Below are 21,334 nucleotides of genomic sequence, written 5' to 3'. Positions count from 1 at the left end.
TTTTGTCTGCCTCCGTCTCCAGCCTGTAGATGTCAAGTAGATCTCAGTGATCAACCTGAGACCAACTCTTTCCCAACTAGGAGACCTCAAAATACTCCCCAGGATTCACAAATAAACGGATCCTTGACAACCCCTGTAGTCACTCAAGGGATACATCCAATATCATAGGTTCTTTATCTTTGAGAGGAGGAGCGTAGAATCAAGTGATCAAATCAGTCAGCAAAATCTTGCTAAAACTTTCTTGATATCAACTGCACAGGGCTTTTTGATGTTGTGCTAAAATGGCATATACTGGAAGAAGGAGACAGTGAGGAGATCATCACTGGAACAGTTTAATTCTCACAACTTTTGAAAATGTTTGAAGTGTTTGAGTTCCTTGTGAGGCTGGGCCAGACTTCTCAACAACTCAGCTGCTGTGTGTGTTTCACCTTGCAGTCAAACATACATGAGGAATATTTGGGGTTTGGTAAAACATTTTTGGGGACAGAAATAAAAATAAAAAATTCCTCCATCAAGTATTTTCGAGCTTCAGCTACATACTCCCCATATGAAACAAGTAGGTTGCTACAGAGTGGCTAATTCAAATAACCTGGGACAAAGACACATTTTCCAGTTACAGCTCATTGACAAAACCTGGTATATTTAACTTTTGTAGGTATTTCCTCTCGACAATTGAACTTATTAGTTTTGTAAGAAATACCCTATCATTTTGCATTCTATTTGACATTATTCAATGATTCTGAGCCATGTCATCAAAAGCAAGTAACAGATTAACTTTCCATATGTCAGTAGGTGTTTTGATAAACAACATTTCAAAAACTGAAAGGTGAACTTCAACAAAAGGCAAGTCTAGATAAGGGGACAGTACTGGACGGTAGTCTTTTATAAGGATAACTTGTTCTTATTATGTCTATAGTCTAGGAATTATGATTAAAACTAATAATTATTGCCTTAGAGACTTGTGCAAGTTTTATAAGGATAACTTGTTCTTATTATGTCTATAGTCTAGGAATTGTGATTTAAACTAATAATTATTGCCTTATAGACTTGTGCAAGTCTAGTGTGAGTGAGAGAGACAGGTCACAGAGTACTCTGATGTAGACAAAGCCAGTGGTCTGCCAGTCCAGTCTGATTGACCCAGTCCACCACTGTATGACAACACAGTTGGGAGCATCAGTTGATTAGATCTGACACTGCAACATGTAAGTGTACAGTGCTCAGTCGGTTATACAGATTTATGTGGTTGCCATGGTTACAGGCACATTCCATTTTGCTAGCCTGCCTCTCCCTTCCTTCATAACTACCCATGCTGAATGTCAGAGCTGTTGTAGCAACTTGCAGTTTATAAATAAATACAACCTCAGTAACACACACCATACCAAGGATGTGCCAGCCATCCCTATCTCTTAGTGGCATAGCATTACAAACAGCTCTTGAATAAACAAAGAAGCACATCAGGAGCTGATGCCTTAATCAAACTTTCATAGTAAAAATACATGTCAGCACCATATCTTGAATTGGCTGTATACAGGTATATATAGCACAGTATAATCATAGTGTTACAGAATTGAGTCCCTATACGCAGAATAACCATATCTAGCAAGGTGATGTAACATATGATATGAGGAATGCTTCTCAGAATAAAGAGAGATCTGTTGGAAGGTGAAAATGTTCCAGGAATGCTACAGAGAGGCATTTATCCACGTGGTGCTACTAATGGCACCATGAGATGCATTCACCTCTGACATTTTCTATCTGCACAAAATCTGCACCTGAAGCCTCCATCATGGCATCAGTGTGCAGGGGATGTACAAGTCAGCTTACCTCGGTAAGACTGGTGGAACACTTCATACTCTGAGTCGGAATCTGCACGACGCTCTGGGTTATTGTCATAGGTCTCAATGTGATTGTCAATGTTCTTTCCACAGGATGCAGATCCAAAGTGATTATCAACATCTTTTCCACACCTAGCCGGCTCCATGTAGTGCTCCATGTTACTACCACCTGGCTCCATGCTACCACCCCACATTGCTGACTCCAGAAGGCGCTCAAAGTTGCCATCACACATTGGCGACTCTATGTTGTGCTCTATCTTACCACTGCACATTGGTGACTCCATATTAACACTGCACATTGGCGACTCTATGTCATGCTCTATCTTACCACTGCACATTGGCGACTCTATCTGGTGCTCTATCTTACCACTGCACATTGGCGACTCCATACTACCACTGCACCGAGCTGACTCCATATAACGCTTAATGTTCCCACCACGTATTGGTGATTCCCTGTGACGTTCACTGTTACCACTACAAATAGGAGGTTCCATGTTGTGATCTGTGTTTCCACTTCCCCTTGCACACTCCATGTGGCGCTCTATTTTACCACTGCCTATCAGCGAGCCAATGTCTGCCTTACGACAACAGATTGGTGACTCCATGTGGTGTTCACTGTTACCAGGATAAACTACAGATTCAACACTACGCTCAACATTAGCACCACATAGTGGCGAATCCATGTATTGCTCAATGTTACCGCCACAAACAGCAGATTCAAGATGGCATTCTATGCTGCCACCACGTATTGGCGGGCCCAGGTGGCGCCCTAAATTACCACCACATAGTGACGACTCCATGTGGCGCTCAAAGTTACCACTGGTCCTCGTGGACTCAATATGACGCTGTATGTTTCCACAGATCACTGGTGACTCCATGTGGAGTTCCACATTATCCCCACACATTTCTGGTGACTCCAGGAGATGTTCCATGTTGCCCCTCCCACACATTGGTGACTCCATGAGGTGTTCAATGTTGGCACCACACATAGCTGACTCGATGTGGCGCTGTATGTTTCCACCACATATTGCTGAAGATTCTACATGGCACTGAATGTTGCTTCCACGTATTGCAGCTTCTATATGGCGCTCTATGTTGGCGCCACACAGTGTAGTGGTCACATGGTGATCCATGCAACTATCATATCTGACTGCCTCAACTCGACCATCACCTTTGTTGTCACACATGATGAGACAAGAGCAATACCTCACGCACTAGAATATAATCACAGCCATCACTGCAACTCCAACATGTTATGACGCCTCTTTCAAACCTCTGCCTTATACTTTAGACATGGAGGGCTAGGTAGATCTAGGTACAGAGCTTCCAAAATAGCACAAGACTGAAATAACCTACAAAGGGCAGAGTGAGCGAGAGAGACGGCTACACTGACGGCAGATCTCCAACACTGTCTTATCACCTGGCTCCCCCTACAGGCAAGAAGGCTACTTATCATGTACACATTTCCTGTCATTACGATCCAATTTAGTTCTGGTTTCAGAAAATGATACTATTCACTTTATTATTCTATCCTTGTGTGTGTAAAACTACATAGTACCTTTAAGTACTCGCCCTTGAAAACCCTTGAATTTTAATGCCAATAGAATAAGTGTCTCGCGCCTGAACGGTACACTTAGAAATATTAATGATTAAAGTTTATTATTTGAAACCTCAAACACACAACGAAATGATGAACATGTGAACACAGTGGGTGACTATTGGAAATTGATAGTCAGACTTTGACATTGTTTATGCAGGTCATCTTATCCCAATTGTGTTGACCTATGCTCATAATGTACATCACTGGATTGTCTGATCAACTATTTACAGACTGCCATTATATATAGCTGGAATATTGCTGGAATATTGCTAAGTGAGGCATTAAACAAAAAAACAAAACAAATTTAATGCACACTATGTTTGATGAAATAAATTTGGATAATCAGAAATGAAAATGATATTATCGATCTCAGTGAAAATGAACAAGGCAAACTGCTCAAACTGCAAAAGAAATGCTCATTTTCTAGCCCATATTGAAATGTAATGTATAAATGTATAAATGAAATGTAACCCACTTTGTAAATGAATATTACAAAATATAATTAATAAAATATTATTCATATGCCACACTTAAGTGCCATAGGTAATACTAATGTGTGAAAACCTATATCCCTGTCAGTTCACATCCTGTAGACTGAGCGAGTGTTGTTATAACACCGCAGTCTGCAATATTCAAGCCATATCAGAGCAGCATTTAATTAACCGAGTTTGGACCTGACCAACTGGTGACCACAATGAAGCAATACTACAAGAATAAAACAAGTCACTAAACCTGAGTGAATGTGGAATTAACATGACTAATCAATATTTCCTTACATCAGTCACTCACATTTCACCAGTCTTACCAATAGCTATTTGGATACCAAATCTCATCAACCATTATCAATCCTGTAATGATAATATTTTTATGTAATCCTCAGGTTGCAATTCCTCTGCACCTAGTTCCCTACCTCCACCTGGCCTATCTTCCCCAAAATACCCACCAATTAAGACATTTTCTAACAATCAAAAAGCTATCCAGGTAAACAGTGTAGTGAAGGTTTATACAAGACTCCAGGTGCTGGGGTTGTCTGGCCACGTACACCAGCCCTGATAATGGCTGTTTATAAACACTTAAGGAACTGCTTCCAAAACTATGTGTTTGGCACTTTGGTTCCAATTCGCCTGCCCTAATACATCTACATTTAACTGCACTGGTCTATATATTCGGTCCCCAGTAAGTTTTCCAAGCATAATAGCTGAATGGTTGTGTTGTCTTATAGATGTTTGCACCTGTTCTCATTTACTAGCAGGAACACAGAGTGCAGTGCACAGCCCCGGCTGATAGTCTTGCATTGCTGAGTATACTGGTAGACCTTGTAACAATGATGCATCACATCCCTGCTCACACTCCCCATGCTCTATGGTTCAGATATTTCTGACATATATCTCGCTACCGGTAGTCACTTCTGTGGGGTACTTGTAAGCGTAAAGAAAGCTGATGATGCATATCAAATAATGATTAAACCAGGAACACATAAAGATGTCAGATGCCGGAGTGTAATACGTTACAGGACAATCCATATGTAGCTAATATTTGTCTTATTAACCCATGTTATTATAATAGTACAGCTGTGTTTTCACAAGTCCCGTAGCCAGAACAACATGTTGTATTCACTTTCATAAATATGTTTTAAAAGAATGCTTAGGCCATCCATATTTTTTTTATGTGTTTCTCATCTCCAACCTCAACCAGCAAGGGAGCAGGCGGGCGAAATAAAAAAGTAATTTTGTTTTCACTGATTGTGTTAATTTATGAGATTTTAAAGTTTAAAGCACTAGGTACCAGCCTTTAAATTAAGTTATGATGTGCATTGGAAACAATTTTGTTTCAAGCTATACTGAGTGAGTGAGTGAGTATGGTTTTACGCCGCTTTTAGCAATATTCCAGCAATATCACGGCAGGGGACACCAGAAATGGGCTTCACACATTGTACCCATGTCGGGAATCGAACCCGGGTCTTCGGCGTGACGAGCGAACGCTTTAACCACTAGGCTACCCGACCGCCCCTCAAGCTATACTGAAAAAAGTCAAGCTGACCTGATTTTATTATTAATGTGCAATGGCAGTGGTAGTATTTTATCATATCGGGGCATAGTTGTCCACAGGATGAGGTAAAATTGTGACATGAAAAAACAACTTTTCGCGAAAATGCAGGGCGGTCGGGACATGGGAAACTCAGAAAAAAAAAATATGGTCAACCTTAGGGGGTGTTTTTAGATTAGATATTATATACAGCTACAAAGTTGAAAGACATAACCCATCATTACATCCTTTTCTTTGGTCCCAGTTTTCAGCAGCCTGACAGGCATGTTGATCACTGATTGACACATCCATGCGACTCAGAGTGAACACACCTACCCTGAACTAACATTATTCACAGATTTCTGTAATAATGCTAATCTGTGTCACATTACACAAGCATAGAACAGATGTAAGCATGACAAACAACATAATCATGTGTGTTGATATATGTTAGCAAAACATCATAATTAAAATATGGAACCACCAATGAAGACTCGAGTTAGAATTGGTCTTCAGCAACACATGCTTCTCGTAAGAGGTGACTAACAGGATGGGGTGGTCAGGCTTGCTGACTTGGTTCATGTATGTTATCATATCCCAATTGTGTAGAACAATGCTTATGATGTTAATCATTGGATTGTCTGGTCCAGACTCAATTATTTACAGACCGCTGTCATATAGCTGGAATATTGCTGAGCGTGGCAATAAAACAACTCAGTGACAAATAACCATATATTTCAACTACCGGCAGGTAGTATTCACTGTACCTCACCTTTATGTACAGCATTATTAGATAACTATTTCAACCACAGCTAGTAACACATAAAATCAAATATTTCAAAATATTAAGGACAAATTTGACTTACCTTCATTTGTTAGGAAGAAGCTGAGCTCATCGCCAATGTCCGGTGTCCTGCATACATCCTTGTTGACCACCCAATACTCTGGCCTGTCCAGCAGCAGATCAGAATCATCTGGTAAATCATCTGTAGAAATCCTATTGGGATCACATGCAGTCATTCCGAAAGCAAGTCCACCGACATAGGAGCGGTCAATGCCCAATATCTGGATGACAACTTTCTCCCCACATCGTAAAGGACAGGACGTAAACACATAGCCGTTACAGTACTCATCCCGGAGTCTGCAGGCAATTGTCTTATCTGCTGTCACACGAATATTTTTGCCTCGATTGTCATGAAATGTCATGTGTTGGAAGTCTATATTTGCGTGATATCTGACAACTGGGAGCTGTGACGTCGACTCGTTCACTGAGAATGAAGAAAAGGAGAAGAGTTCTTGCTCCACTGATACAGAAGAGGAAGTGTTGGGTTGTTGTACACGGTTGTTGAGGGCCACAGGCTGATCTGCAACGACACCAAGAATGTATGCCTGAAACAAGGGCCTGTATCGCTCACCTGGATATTTACGTAATCATGACAAAATAAACATTTGCATTGTACATGCATATAATACTGCAAATATTTTGTAGTTTTGACTCTGTCAGCATTTAAAATGGGTGGATGGAAAATCTGACAGCATGAACGTGTATTTCTCTAGATACAAATGTAACATAATGATCTGAATCATTTCCATGTTATGATCCAGGATAAATCATATTAAAGGTATTATTCTCTTCATAACAAACAAATGTATACAATGTTTCTGTTTATTATAGGGTGGGGATAATATCGGTGTGCATGTTATGGTGAAGGTTCTAACTCCTTTGGGAGTGCCGGACAGATGAAAAAAAGGGCCAGTCCTGGTAGCATATGTGCATTCCTCTCATTATACTCTCAATTGTACATATGGTTATATGGTGGGGATCTTAACTGTGTCAAAGTTATAAACTCTTTTTAACCCCGTCCCTTAGTCCCCAGGGTTGGGGGTAGGGTTCAGCCCCTCCATTTGTACAATTTGAATCCCCACCATTGGAGAATGCTTCCAACCATATATGGTTGATATCTATGTCTTACGTCTAGAGAAGAAGTCGTTTAAATCAATAAAGCCAAATCACCCCTATTTGGCCCCGCCCCACAGCCCCTGGGGGGTCTGCCCCACCATTTGTACAATATTGAATCCCCACCACCTAGGAATGCTTCCAGTCAAATTTCGTTAATTCCATATTTGTGGTTCAGAAGAAGAAGTTGTTTGAATAAATTGTTGATGTATGGGCGAATCACAGGAATATTTACCACATTCTACATATTTAAAGTGAGTGAGAGAGTTTAGTTCTATGCCACTTTTAACAGTATCGTCGTCAAATCACAGCAATGGAGACACCACCATCTGATTCATCACCAACCGTCATCACTCAAGCCAGGCCCTCCCTATCGATGGCAGTACACATAATCTTCACACACCTGGCAATCTTTTTTGATAACTCAAGACCTGTCAACCCTCCTGCATTTTGCGGGAGACTCCCGCAATTTGATGAAATCTCCCAGTCTCCCGCATGATGGACTATTTCTCCCGCAAAACAGAATTCTTCATTATTTAAAAAATTCGCCTCCATTGTCCCGTGAGTAAAAGCAATGAATGGGAAGTTTGCGTCCGATCTGTCCTACTACGCTCCCAGATTAGCGACCCTTATCACAGCCACCCGCAGGGGGACCCAGATGGGCCTTTGTCCAGTAATCAACTGGTAATTAAATTGATATGGTGAACGATTGAACAATGTAAACTGTTAAGAAAACTCGGATAGTCCTAACAGGTACCTGAAGGGTTGAACTTGAAATGAAAAATCAGCCAAGTATTCATCACTTCATGAAATGAACTGTTGTCTGCATGTTCTTAGCGTGTTTATTCTTCCATAATTTAAGAACGTAGATACATATGGCGGGTCCAGTTATACATGAGTTTATTGGTTATCAGATTTGTCAGAAACTTTGTTAAAACATCAACATACCTCAAAGTTACGTCATTGAACTCTTGGAAATGAAAACAAAATATGTCCTGCAAGAGCCGTCTTCAGAAACAACACTATGCGTGATTTGTTGATTCGGTAGTCGAAATAACAATGAGTTACACGATCAGGCTTCCTCACAGCTAGGGTTTCAAAGTCAAAGTTTAAAGTGAAACTTATAAATTTCCTTTTGACTGACATCGTGACTTGTGTGCACAGAAAATATCAAAATAGAACTTTATCAAATTTCGCGAGAATGTATCATGTGATTATTTTACACGATTTGATTGGCTGATAGTTTGCTTGTGTCCCAGATCTGCAATCTAATTTGCATACAACAGTACTAGTCAACCAATGAGATTAATACACGTCAAGGTCAGAAAGGTCAACGACAACGAGACTCATTTCATTCATAAATTGTAGTAAAACGTAATAGTACTTCCAAATATGGTATACATTTCTTGGAATTGAATAACGTGAACATTTCTAGGAAATTTAAGAAACGAAGTAATGGGACTGTCAACAGACTACCGCAGACAGAAAAAACCCAGTATATCTTATTGAAATTAGGGGTGATGATGTTGCGTCAGGATAAATGCATTTGATATTTCTTTGGCGAATTTTGTAACCAACATTGCGCCAAATACTCAGAAAACCTGCATCGTAACGAAGCCTGACAACTGGTCGGATTGAACATGTCGTCAACTGGTCAAGCTACCGATTGTGAAATTTCAATATCTGTTTGCGTTTATCTGAGATGATCTTTGAACGAAAGTTATATGGGTAGATTGTGCTGGGTTTATTTTTGACGGAGGAAAATGCAAACGGAAATTAAGCAAGCTGTACGTATAAGAAACTTATTGATTATTTATTGTTTCAAAATATTTGGTTTTCTTTGTAACATTATTAAAAATAAAAGTTGGAAATTATCTTATCTTCACTATCTTAAAAATCTCCCCCTTTGGAGGCAAATCTCCCCCATTTTGAAGTCAAATGTCCCACATTGTCATGATGAGGGGTTGACAGGTCTGTAACTCTTAGAACTAAAACGCCTTTAAAGATGGGACAGCTGACATGTGGCATAGCCCATCCTATTGACGGATTGCTTGAATTGTTTCTTTATGTACAATCTTTCACAGCAAGTGAGTTAAAACCACAGGTAGGTAGTGAGGCAGCGTATGAGTGAGGTAGCGTGAGGTAGTGTATGAAGTAGTGTGTGAGTGAGTGATGTAATGTGTCAATGTGTGAGGCAGCATGTGAGATAGGTAGCGTGAGGTAGTGTATGAAGTAGTGTATGAAGTAGTGTGTGAGTGAGTGATGTAATGTGTCACTGTGTGAGGCAGCATGTGAGAGAGGTAGCGTGTGAGGTAGTGTATGAAGTAGTGTGTGAGTGGGTGATGTAATGTGTCACTGTGTGAGGCAGCATGTGAGATAGGTAGCGTGAGGTAGTGTATGAAGTAGTGTGTGAGTGGGTGATGTAATGTGTCACTGTGTGAGGCAGCATGTGAGATAGGTAGCGTGAGGTAGCGTGTGAAGTAGTGTGTGAGTGAGTGATGTAATGTGTCACTGTGTGAGGCAGCATGTGAGAGAGGTAGCGTGTGAGGTAGTGTATGAAGTAGTGTGTGAGTGGGTGATGTAATGTGTCACTGTGTGAGGCAGCATGTGAGATAGGTAGCGTGAGGTAGTGTATGAAGTAGTGTGTGAGTGGGTGATGTAATGTGTCACTGTGTGAGGCAGCATGTGAGAGAGGTAGCATGAGGTAGTGTATGAAGTAGTGTGTGAGTGAGTGATGTAATGTGTCACTGTGTGAGGCAGCATGTGAGAGAGGTAGTGTGAGGTAGTGTATGAAGTAGCGTGTGAGTGAGTGATGTAATGTGTCACTGTGTGAGGCAGCATGTGAGAGAGGTAGCGTGTGAGGTAGTGTATGAAGTAGTGTGTGAGTGAGTGATGTAATGTGTCACTGTGTGAGGCAGCATGTGAGAGAGGTAGCGTGTGAGAGAGTGATGTAATGTGTCACTGTGTGAGGCAGCATGTGAGAGAGGTAGTGTGTGAGTGAGTGATGTAATGTGTCACTGTGTGAGGCAGCATGTGAGATAGGTAGCATGAGGTAGCGTATGAAGTAGCGTATGAAGTAGTGTGTGAGTGGGTGATGTAATGTGTCACTGTGTGAGGCAGCATGTGAGATAGGTAGCGTGAGGTAGCGTGTGAGGTAGTGTATGAAGTAGTGTATGAAGTAGTGTATGAAGTAGTGTGTGAGTGGGTGATGTAATGTGTCACTGTGTGAGGCAGCATGTGAGATAGGTAGCGTGAGGTAGTGTATGAAGTAGTGTATGAAGTAGTGTGTGAGTGGGTGATGTAATGTGTCACTGTGTGAGGCAGCATGTGAGATAGGTAGCGTGTGAGGTAGTGTATGAAGTAGCGTGTGAGTGAGTGATGTAATGTGTCACTGTGTGAGGCAGCATGTGAGATAGGTAGCGTGAGGTAGTGTATGAAGTAGTGTATGAAGTAGTGTGTGAGTGGGTGATGTAATGTGTCACTGTGTGAGGCAGCATGTGAGATAGGTAGCGTGAGGTAGTGTATGAAGTAGTGTATGAAGTAGTGTGTGAGTGGGTGATGTAATGTGTCACTGTGTGAGGCAGCATGTGAGATAGGTAGCGTGTGAGGTAGTGTATGAAGTAGCGTGTGAGTGAGTGATGTAATGTGTCACTGTGTGAGGCAGCATGTGAGATAGGTAGTGTGAGGTAGCGTGTGAGGTAGTGTATGAAGTAGTGTGTGAGTGAGTGATGTAATGTGTCACTGTGTGAGGCAGCATGTGAGATAGGTAGCGTGTGAGGTAGTGTATGAAGTAGTGTATGAAGTAGTGTGTGAGTGAGTGATGTAATGTGTCACTGTGTGAGGCAGCATGTGAGATAGGTAGCGTGAGGTAGTGTATGAAGTAGTGTGTGAGTGGGTGATGTTATGTGTCACTGTGTGAGGCAGCATGTGAGATAGGTAGCGTGAGGTAGCGTGTGAGGTAGTGTATGAAGTAGCGTGTGAGTGAGTGATGTAATGTGTCACTGTGTGAGGCAGCATGTGAGATAGGTAGCGTGAGGTAGCGTGTGAGGTAGTGTATGAAGTAGCGTGTGAGTGAGTGATGTAATGTGTCACTGTGTGAGGCAGCATGTGAGATAGGTAGCGTGAGGTAGCGTGTGAGGTAGTGTATGAAGTAGTGTGTGAGTGAGTGATGTAATGTGTCACTGTGTGAGGCAGCATGTGAGATAGGTAGCATGAGGTAGCGTGTGAGGTAGTGTATGAAGTAGCGTGTGAGTGAGTGATGTAATGTGTCACTGTGTGAGGCAGCATGTGAGAGAGGTAGCATGAGGTAGTGTATGAAGTAGTGTGTGAGTGGGTGATGTAATGTGTCACTGTGTGAGGCAGCATGTGAGATAGGTAGCGTGAGGTAGCGTGTGAGGTAGTGTATGAAGTAGCGTGTGAGTGAGTGATGTAATGTGTCACTGTGTGAGGCAGCATGTGAGATAGGTAGCGTGTGAGGTAGTGTATGAAGTAGTGTATGAAGTAGCGTGTGAGTGAGTGATGTAATGTGTCACTGTGTGAGGCAGCATGTGAGATAGGTAGCGTGTGAGGTAGTGTATGAAGTAGCGTGTGAGTGAGTGATGTAATGTGTCACTGTGTGAGGCAGCATGTGAGATAGGTAGCGTGTGAGGTAGTGTATGAAGTAGCGTGTGAGTGAGTGATGTAATGTGTCACTGAGTGAGGCAGCATGTGAGATAGGTAGCGTGAGGTAGCGTGTGAGGTAGTGTATGAAGTAGCGTGTGAGTGAGTGATGTAATGTGTCACTGTGTGAGGCAGCATGTGAGAGAGGTAGCATGAGGTAGTGTATGAAGTACTGTATGAAGTAGTGTGTGAGTGGGTGATGTAATGTGTCACTGTGTGAGGCAGCATGTGAGATAGGTAGCGTGAGGTAGCGTGTGAGGTAGTGTATGAAGTAGCGTGTGAGTGAGTGATGTAATGTGTCACTGTGTGAGGCAGCATGTGAGATAGGTAGCGTGTGAGGTAGTGTATGAAGTAGCGTGTGAGTGAGTGATGTAATGTGTCACTGTGTGAGGCAGCATGTGAGATAGGTAGCGTGAGGTAGCGTGTGAGGTAGTGTATGAAGTAGTGTGTGAGTGAGTGATGTAATGTGTCACTGTGTGAGGCAGCATGTGAGATAGGTAGCGTGAGGTAGCGTGTGAGGTAGTGTATGAAGTAGTGTGTGAGTGAGTGATGTAATGTGTCACTGTGTGAGGCAGCATGTGAGATAGGTAGCATGAGGTAGCGTGTGAGGTAGTGTATGAAGTAGCGTGTGAGTGAGTGATGTAATGTGTCACTGTGTGAGGCAGCATGTGAGATAGGTAGCATGAGGTAGTGTATGAAGTAGTGTATGAAGTAGTGTGTGAGTGGGTGATGTAATGTGTCACTGTGTGAGGCAGCATGTGAGATAGGTAGCGTGAGGTAGCGTGTGAGGTAGTGTATGAAGTAGCGTGTGAGTGGGTGATGTAATGTGTCACTGTGTGAGGCAGCATGTGAGATAGGTAGCATGAGGTAGCGTGTGAGGTAGTGTATGAAGTAGTGTGTGAGTGAGTGATGTAATGTGTCACTGTGTGAGGCAGCATGTGAGAGAGGTAGCGTGTGAGGTAGTGTATGAAGTAGCGTGTGAGTGAGTGATGTAATGTGTCACTGTGTGAGGCAGCATGTGAGAGAGGTAGCGTGTGAGGTAGTGTATGAAGTAGTGTGTGAGTGAGTGATGTAATGTGTCACTGTGTGAGGCAGCATGTGAGAGAGGTAGCGTGTGAGGTAGTGTATGAAGTAGTGTGTGAGTGAGTGATGTAATGTGTCACTGTGTGAGGCAGCATGTGAGAGAGGTAGCATGAGGTAGTGTATGAAGTAGTGTGTGAGTGGGTGATGTAATGTGTCACTGTGTGAGGCAGCATGTGAGAGAGGTAGCGTGTGAGGTAGTGTATGAAGTAGTGTGTGAGTGAGTGATGTAATGTGTCACTGTGAGGCAGCATGTGAGAGAGGTAGCGTGTGAGGTAGTGTATGAAGTAGTGTGTGAGTGGGTGATGTAATGTGTCACTGTGTGAGGCAGCATGTGAGAGAGGTAGCATGAGGTAGTGTATGAAGTAGTGTGTGAGTGAGTGATGTAATGTGTCACTGTGTGAGGCAGCATGTGAGATAGGTAGCGTGAGGTAGCGTGTGAGGTAGTGTATGAAGTAGCGTGTGAGTGAGTGATGTAATGTGTCACTGTGTGAGGCAGCATGTGAGATAGGTAGCATGAGGTAGTGTATGAAGTAGTGTATGAAGTAGTGTGTGAGTGGGTGATGTAATGTGTCACTGTGTGAGGCAGCATGTGAGATAGGTAGCGTGAGGTAGCGTGTGAGGTAGAGTATGAAGTAGTGTGTGAGTGGGTGATGTAATGTGTCACTGTGTGAGGCAGCATGTGAGATAGGTAGCGTGAGGTAGCGTGTGAGGTAGTGTATGAAGTAGTGTATGAAGTAGTGTGTGAGTGGGTGATGTTATGTGTCACTGTGTGAGGCAGCATGTGAGATAGGTAGCGTGAGGTAGCGTGTGAGGTAGTGTATGAAGTAGCGTGTGAGTGAGTGATGTAATGTGTCACTGTGTGAGGCAGCATGTGAGATAGGTAGCGTGAGGTAGCGTGTGAGGTAGTGTGTGAGTGAGTGATGTAATGTGTCACTGTGTGAGGCAGCATGTGAGAGAGGTAGCGTGTGAGGTAGTGTATGAAGTAGCGTGTGAGTGAGTGATGTAATGTGTCACTGTGTGAGGCAGCATGTGAGAGAGGTAGCGTGTGAGGTAGTGTATGAAGTAGTGTGTGAGTGAGTGATGTAATGTGTCACTGTGTGAGGCAGCATGTGAGAGAGGTAGCGTGTGAGGTAGTGTATGAAGTAGTGTGTGAGTGAGTGATGTAATGTGTCACTGTGTGAGGCAGCATGTGAGAGAGGTAGCATGAGGTAGTGTATGAAGTAGTGTGTGAGTGAGTGATGTAATGTGTCACTGTGTGAGGCAGCATGTGAGAGAGGTAGCGTGTGAGGTAGTGTATGAAGTAGTGTGTGAGTGAGTGATGTAATGTGTCACTGTGTGAGGCAGCATGTGAGAGAGGTAGCGTGTGAGGTAGTGTATGAAGTAGTGTGTGAGTGGGTGATGTAATGTGTCACTGTGTGAGGCAGCATGTGAGAGAGGTAGCATGAGGTAGTGTATGAAGTAGTGTGTGAGTGAGTGATGTAATGTGTCACTGTGTGAGGCAGCATGTGAGAGAGGTAGCATGAGGTAGTGTATGAAGTAGTGTGTGAGTGAGTGATGTAATGTGTCACTGTGTGAGGCAGCATGTGAGAGAGGTAGTGTGAGGTAGTGTATCAAGTAGTGTGTGAGTGAGTGATTATATTTTCTGATGTTTACCAGAACTTGTAGAAGTATTGAAAAGGCGGGTTGGTATCAAACATAACAATAAAATTAGCTACTGTCTGACTGTGTGTGGAGAAAAGGTTAACCTTGAGTTGCCCTAGGGAATATCTGGTATCTTGTTAAGATCACATAAAGATGAAACGACCAGAGAGAGCAGACCAACATGTTTGTCATAGAAAAACACTTGTGCAAATACATGAGAGCAGCGTGCAGTTACAGCAACCAGACTGACAGACATGTTCTCCTGACATATATTTGGTGGGTCTGGCTGGTAGGAGCCACGTCTCACACACACAGTCACACGCTCAGACAGTCACACAGCCACACACACACAGCCAGAGTCTCACACAGTCATACAATCACTAACACACACACACACAGCCAGTCTCAGTCACAGTCTCACACACACTCAGTGTCACACACACAACCATAGCACACACACGGCCAGTCTCACACAGAGTCATACACACATTCACAGTCTCACAGTTACAGCCTCACAAGTCAGAAAGTGTTACACACACACATTCAGTCTCACAAAAAAATAGCCACAGTCTCACACACACTCAGTCACAAAGTGTCACATACACTCAGTCAGTCTCACACACTCAGTCACAGTCTCACACACACTCAGTCACAAAGTGTCACACACACTCAGTCAGTCTCACACACTCAGTCACAGTCTCACACACACTCAGTTACAAAGTGTCACACACACTCAGTCAGTCTCACACACTCAGTCACAGTCTCACACACACTCAGTTACAAAGTGTCACACACACTCAGTCACAAAGCGTCACACACACTCAGTCACAAAGTGTCACACACACTCAGTCAGTCTCTCACACACTCAGTCACAGTCTCTCACACACTCAGTCACAAAGTGTCACACACACTCAGTCACAAAGTGTCACACACACTCAGTCACAAAGTGTCACACACACTCAGTCAGTCTCTCACACACACAGTCAAAGTCTCACACACACTCAGTCACAGTCTCTCACATACTTAGTCACAGTCTAACACACTCAGTCTAAAACACACTCAGTCACAAAGTTTCACACACACTCAGTCACAAAGTGTCACACACACTCAGTCACAGTCTCACACACTCAGTCACAGTTTCTCACACACTCAGTCACAGTCTCTCACACACTCAGTCACAGTCTCACACACACTCAGTCACAGTCTCACACACTCAGTCACAATCTCTCACAGAGTCACAAAGTGTCACACACACTCAGTCACAAAGTGTCACACACACTCAGTCACAGTCTCACATACAGTCACAAAGTGTCACACACACTCAGTCACAGTCTCACACACTCAGTCACAGTCTCTCACACAGTCACAAAGTGTCACACACACTCAGTCACAAAGTGTCAAACACACTCAGTCACAGTCTCTCACACACTCAGTCACAGTCTCACATTGAGTCACAAAGTGTCACACACACTCAGGCACAAAGTGTCACACACACTCAGGCACAAAGTGTCACACACACTCAGTCACAAAGTGTCACACACACTCAGTCACAGTCTAACACATACTCAGTCACAGTCTCACACACTCAGTCACAGTCTTTCACACATTCAGTCACAGTCTCACACACTCAGTCACAGTCTCTCACACACTCAGGCAAAAAGTGTCACACACACTCAGTCACAAAGTGTCACACACACTCAGTCACAGTCTCACACACTCAGTCACAGTCTAACACACACTCAGTCACAGTCTCACATACAGTCACAAAGTGTCACACACACTCAGATACAAAGTGTCACACACATTCAGTCACAAAGTGTCACACACACTCAGTCACAGTCTCACACACTCAGTCACAGTCTTTCACACACTCAGTCACAGTCTTTCACACACTCAGTCACAGTCTTTAACACACTCAGTCACAGTCTTTCACACACTCAGTCACAGTTTCACATACAGTCACAAAGTGTCACACACACTCAGACACAAAGTGTCACACACACTCAGTCACAAAGTGTCACACACACTCAGTCACAAAGTGTCACACATACTCAGTCACAGTCTCACACACTCAGTCACAGTCTATCACACACTCAGTCACAGTCTCTCACACACTCAGTCACAGTCTCACACACAGTCATAAAGTGTCACACACACTCAGTCACAGTCTCACACACACACAGTCACATTCAGACTGACATTATTGGTGGGTCTGGCAGGCAGAAGACACATCTCACACACACAGTTATAAGATGCACATTCTCATATCTGGAATTTGAAGGCTAGAAGTAATTTAGTAAATTCTGAAACAGGAACAAATTATAAGTACTAAACACTCAAAGACATTTGGAATTTGTTGCATAAAGATTCAGTGAATTTTCATGTCAAACAGTTTATCATTTTATCACATATTGGTTTTGTCTTGTTTCAGAATACTTATAGCAGGGTTCAATTTATTAAGAAACTTAACTTAGTCTTAACAAATAGACAAACATAGACAAAACATAGCCTGTATGATAAAATCTATACTCAGAATAAGGTACAATACAATATATTTGAATTAGTTGAATATCAAGGGCTAGATGTGACACTTCTGCAGCCAGACAATGACTAAGTTGATTTTCCTGGTGGTTATCCATTACTTGGCCTACATTTTGACTGCCTATTCCTGAGTTGGTCAGATAACTCGACATCAGTTCAAGAAGACCCCTTGTCATGACAGGTGAACCAGAGATGACTCACTTATATAGCAATGTGGTTCACAAAGGCAAATCACTAGCAGTAACGCCACAATCTCTAAGTTTACAATCTGACTGATGCATGGCATATATAACACTTTATGAGTTTGGGACTTAAATCATGGCAGCATGTTCATCAGGAACACATTGCAGTGTCTTCAACCTACCTGGTGCTTCTTGCGGGAACTCTACTGCACAGGTGTTCCCATAGATGTCCAAAAGCGCCCACAATGGGGTACTGGTAATCACCCCTGAGAAGAACACCCCTTTCTCTTCCCCATTCATGCTGTAGAAGACATCCCCTGCTCTCGTCACCCAGAAGCACAACAGACAGTTTGTGTTGGCGTATCTCTCTCCCAGTGCTTTTGCCCAGTTGCCTGGTTTGTTGGTCAAGTCAGGACATGCATAGCGAGGCAATTCTGCCCCTCGCAGAACAGAAGGGTCAATATTGGTGAAACCGAAACGTAGTACACCACTCCAACTGGAAGAGGTATCTACAAATTTGACGAAAACCTTTTCGTTGATGTTGACGGGGCGATTACTGAAGCAGATGCCCTTACAAAAACTGTCTATTCGTCTGGCACGTGTTCGGTCTGGGCTGATGTCAATGTTGTCTCCATGAACTTCATGGAAATGCAGAGGCCAATCAGAGCGGAGACTTTGCAATTCACCAGATAATCCTGGAAAATAAGAAATCAAGATAACTTAAAGAACTCAGTTAACAAAAAATAATTTCTTAATGAGAGCTAAAAGTTCCAGAACTGGTTTTGGTCATTGATGAAAAGTCAAAGTTTACTTTTGCATCCACAACCACGACACATCCAGAACAACTATGATTACAAAGATGATTCCAAATAAACTAGCAGGCCAAAGTCTACTCCCCAACACCTGCAAACACATGATGTTTATATCTGTACATGCATGATACAATCCCCTAATATATTGCAAAGTGGAATCACTGTCAACAGTTGTAGCATGACTCAGTATTTTCACAGTTTGACTTGAGACATGTCCCCATCTTCCATCTTGAAGTCAAGAGAGATCACCAAACACATTAAAAGCAGGCCCCATGGTGCTTTCCTTCATAAATCTGATAACTGTTTCCTATGTTATCATGCCTTGACAGTTGGACTTCACACGATGTCAAGGCCCTTGGGCTGGTACATCACTGTACAGGTGCTGTACATGAAGAGAAGTGAATGTTGTGTAGCACCCCAGTCAGATGTCCAGCTATGTCACACTTGCCTGGGACAGTCGAACCTGTGGTGGACCCATTGATTGTGATTCTCCGGTTCCCAATCATTGGACGACTTTCCTTTGTACTTCAGTTAGTGGCATGATTTTGCAGTTAAATAGTTGCTAACAGTCAACATTTTGGCAACTGAGAACCACCCACTTTCATAGGTCTATTCATGATGTTTCATATGTAAAACATGCTTGTGTTGCTTGTCTGTATTGTTACGTTTGAGTTCCATATTCTGTCATTGCTGCATCTTTTATTCAAACAATAACAAGAATTTGGTGCCAAGTAAGATCCTATTCATCATGTTCGTGCATCACATATGGTTTATGTGGTGGTGTCTTTCATGCATGTATATCAAGATGACCTATGTATTTCTACAAAACAAACTGTGTGACCCCATACCCAGAAGAAGCTAAGGTCTGTATTTGCTTCCAGGAACAATGCCATATTCAGCTTTGTACATCACATGGGAAGAACATAGTTTACATCGATTAAAAAAGAATAAAAAGTCTAGCACAAACTATAAAATCTAGAAACCCATCATTGCATAAACTTTAAAAAAACACCAAATTTTTACTGAAAGATGAGTCTCTAAGTCGATTTAACAGAATATATTAAAGTAATACAAAGACCTGATACTGAAACTTATGAATGCTCTGCTGTTGAATCTTTCCCCACCTCAGCTGCTCCTACAGTGCGTTAAGCTTCAGTTGCTACATAGTGCCCCACTAGCTGCTCCTACAGTGCACTAAGCTTCAGTTGCTACATAGTGCCATGTAAGCTGCTCCTACAGTGCACTAAGCTTCAGTTGCTACATAGTGCCCCGCTAGCTGCTCCTACAGTGCATTAAGCTTCAGTTGCTACATAGTGCCATGCTAGCTGCTCCTACAGTGCATTAAGCTTCAGTTGCTACATAGTGCCATGCTAGCTGCTCCTACAGTGCGTTAAGCTTCAGTTGCTACATAGTGCCCCGCTAGCTGCTCCTACAGTGCGTTAAGCTTCAGTTGCTACATAGTGCCATGCTAGCTGCTCCTACAGTGCGTTAAGCTTCAGTTGCTACATAGTGCCCCGCTAGCTGCTCCTACAGTGCGTTAAGCTTCAGTTGCTACATAGTGCCATGCTAGCTGCTCCTACAGTGCACTAAGCTTCAGTTGCTACATAGTGCCATGCTAGCTGCTCCTACAGTGCATTAAGCTTCAGTTGCTACATAGTGCCATGTAAGCTGCTCCTACAGTGCACTAAGCTTCAGTTGCTACATAGTGCCCCACTAGCTGCTCCTACAGTGCATTAAGCTTCAGTTGCTACATAGTGCCATGCTAGCTGCTCCTACAGTGCACTAAGCTTCAGTTGCTACATAGTGCCATGCTAGCTGCTCCTACAGTGCATTAAGCTTCAGTTGCTACATAGTGCCATGCTAGCTGCTCCTACAGTGCACTAAGCTTCAGTTGCTACATAGTGCCCCACTAGCTGCTCCTACAGTGCGTTAAGCTTCAGTTGCTACATAGTGCCCCACTAGCTGCTCCTACAGTGCGTTAAGCTTCAGTTGCTACATAGTGCCCCACTAGCTGCTCCTACAGTGCATTAAGCTTCAGTTGCTACATAGTGCCATGCTAGCTGCTCCTACAGTGCACTAAGCTTCAGTTGCTACATAGTGCCCCACTAGCTGCTCCTACAGTGCATTAAGCTTCAGTTGCTACATAGTGCCATGTAAGCTGCTCCTACAGTGCGTTAAGCTTCAGTTGCTACATAGTGCCCCGCTAGCTGCTCCTACAGTGCATTAAGCTTCAGTTGCTACATAGTGCCATGTAAGCTGCTCCTACAGTGCACTAAGCTTCAGTTGCTACATAGTGCCCCGCTAGCTGCTCCTACAGTGCACTAAGCTTCAGTTGCTACATAGTGCCATGCTAGCTGCTCCTACAGTGCACTAAGCTTCAGTTGCTACATAGTGCCCCGCTAGCTGCTCCTACAGTGCGTTAAGCTTCAGTTGCTACATAGTGCCCCGCTAGCTGCTCCTACAGTGCGTTAAGCTTCAGTTGCTACATAGTGCCCCGCTAGCTTCTCCTACAGTGCACTAAGCTTCAGTTGCTACATAGTGCCCCACTAGCTGCTCCTACAGTGCACTAAGCTTCAGTTGCTACATAGTGCCCCGCTAGCTGCTCCTGACTGTTCCTTATTCTGCTATGAAGTACAATTTTTTAGCTACGTCATAATGGGCTGACGTCATGATGCTGTACAAATTACCTCCCCTGTGAACTAACATATCCTTAGTAACATGTTTCATTCATTACTGTCAAGCAAGATGTCACATCCACACTCAGTTATTGATAAAAAGTTCCTTTAAACTTGTCGAATATTTGAATATTATTACATTGGAAGAAATATGACAAGATGATGTCATGCCGTGGGGTTTTCCCAAACATACCGGTATTCAAACCACTGTGTCCATGCCACAGCCTCCACAAAGTTGTCCGAGGAATTATGTAATTATGTGTCTCTGGACACAGACATATGCAATCCTTGAAGAGTTTCAAAACCACATATACTCCTGCTGCT

The 21,334-nt window shown here is 43.0% G+C and overlaps 1 protein-coding gene across 3 annotated transcripts in view; it reads right to left on the bottom strand.

The window, feature by feature from the left end:
* The window catches only part of LOC124116157 (protein neuralized-like), a 59,261-nt gene that overhangs the window by 13,983 nt on the left and 23,944 nt on the right, over positions 1-21,334 (bottom strand). For 2 of the 3 annotated variants that reach the window (XM_046477411.2, XM_046477402.2), the window contains exons 2-3: positions 17,706-18,218; positions 6,327-6,824 (exon numbers count right to left, since the gene is read on the bottom strand). In XM_046477411.2, coding sequence (XP_046333367.1) covers positions 6,327-6,824; positions 17,706-18,218 — 1,011 coding nt within the window. Of the gene's footprint in view, positions 1-1,824; positions 3,262-6,326; positions 6,825-17,705; positions 18,219-21,334 lie in introns of those variants that run through there. The other variant, XM_046477394.2, reaches the window with a different exon arrangement.

Source organism: Haliotis rufescens, unplaced genomic scaffold (genome assembly GCF_023055435.1).
Source record: "Haliotis rufescens isolate VD_foot unplaced genomic scaffold, xgHalRufe1.0.p SCAF_12, whole genome shotgun sequence".
Taxonomy (NCBI): Eukaryota; Metazoa; Mollusca; class Gastropoda; order Lepetellida; family Haliotidae; genus Haliotis; species Haliotis rufescens.
This window is presented reverse-complemented; position numbering and strand designations above follow the sequence as displayed.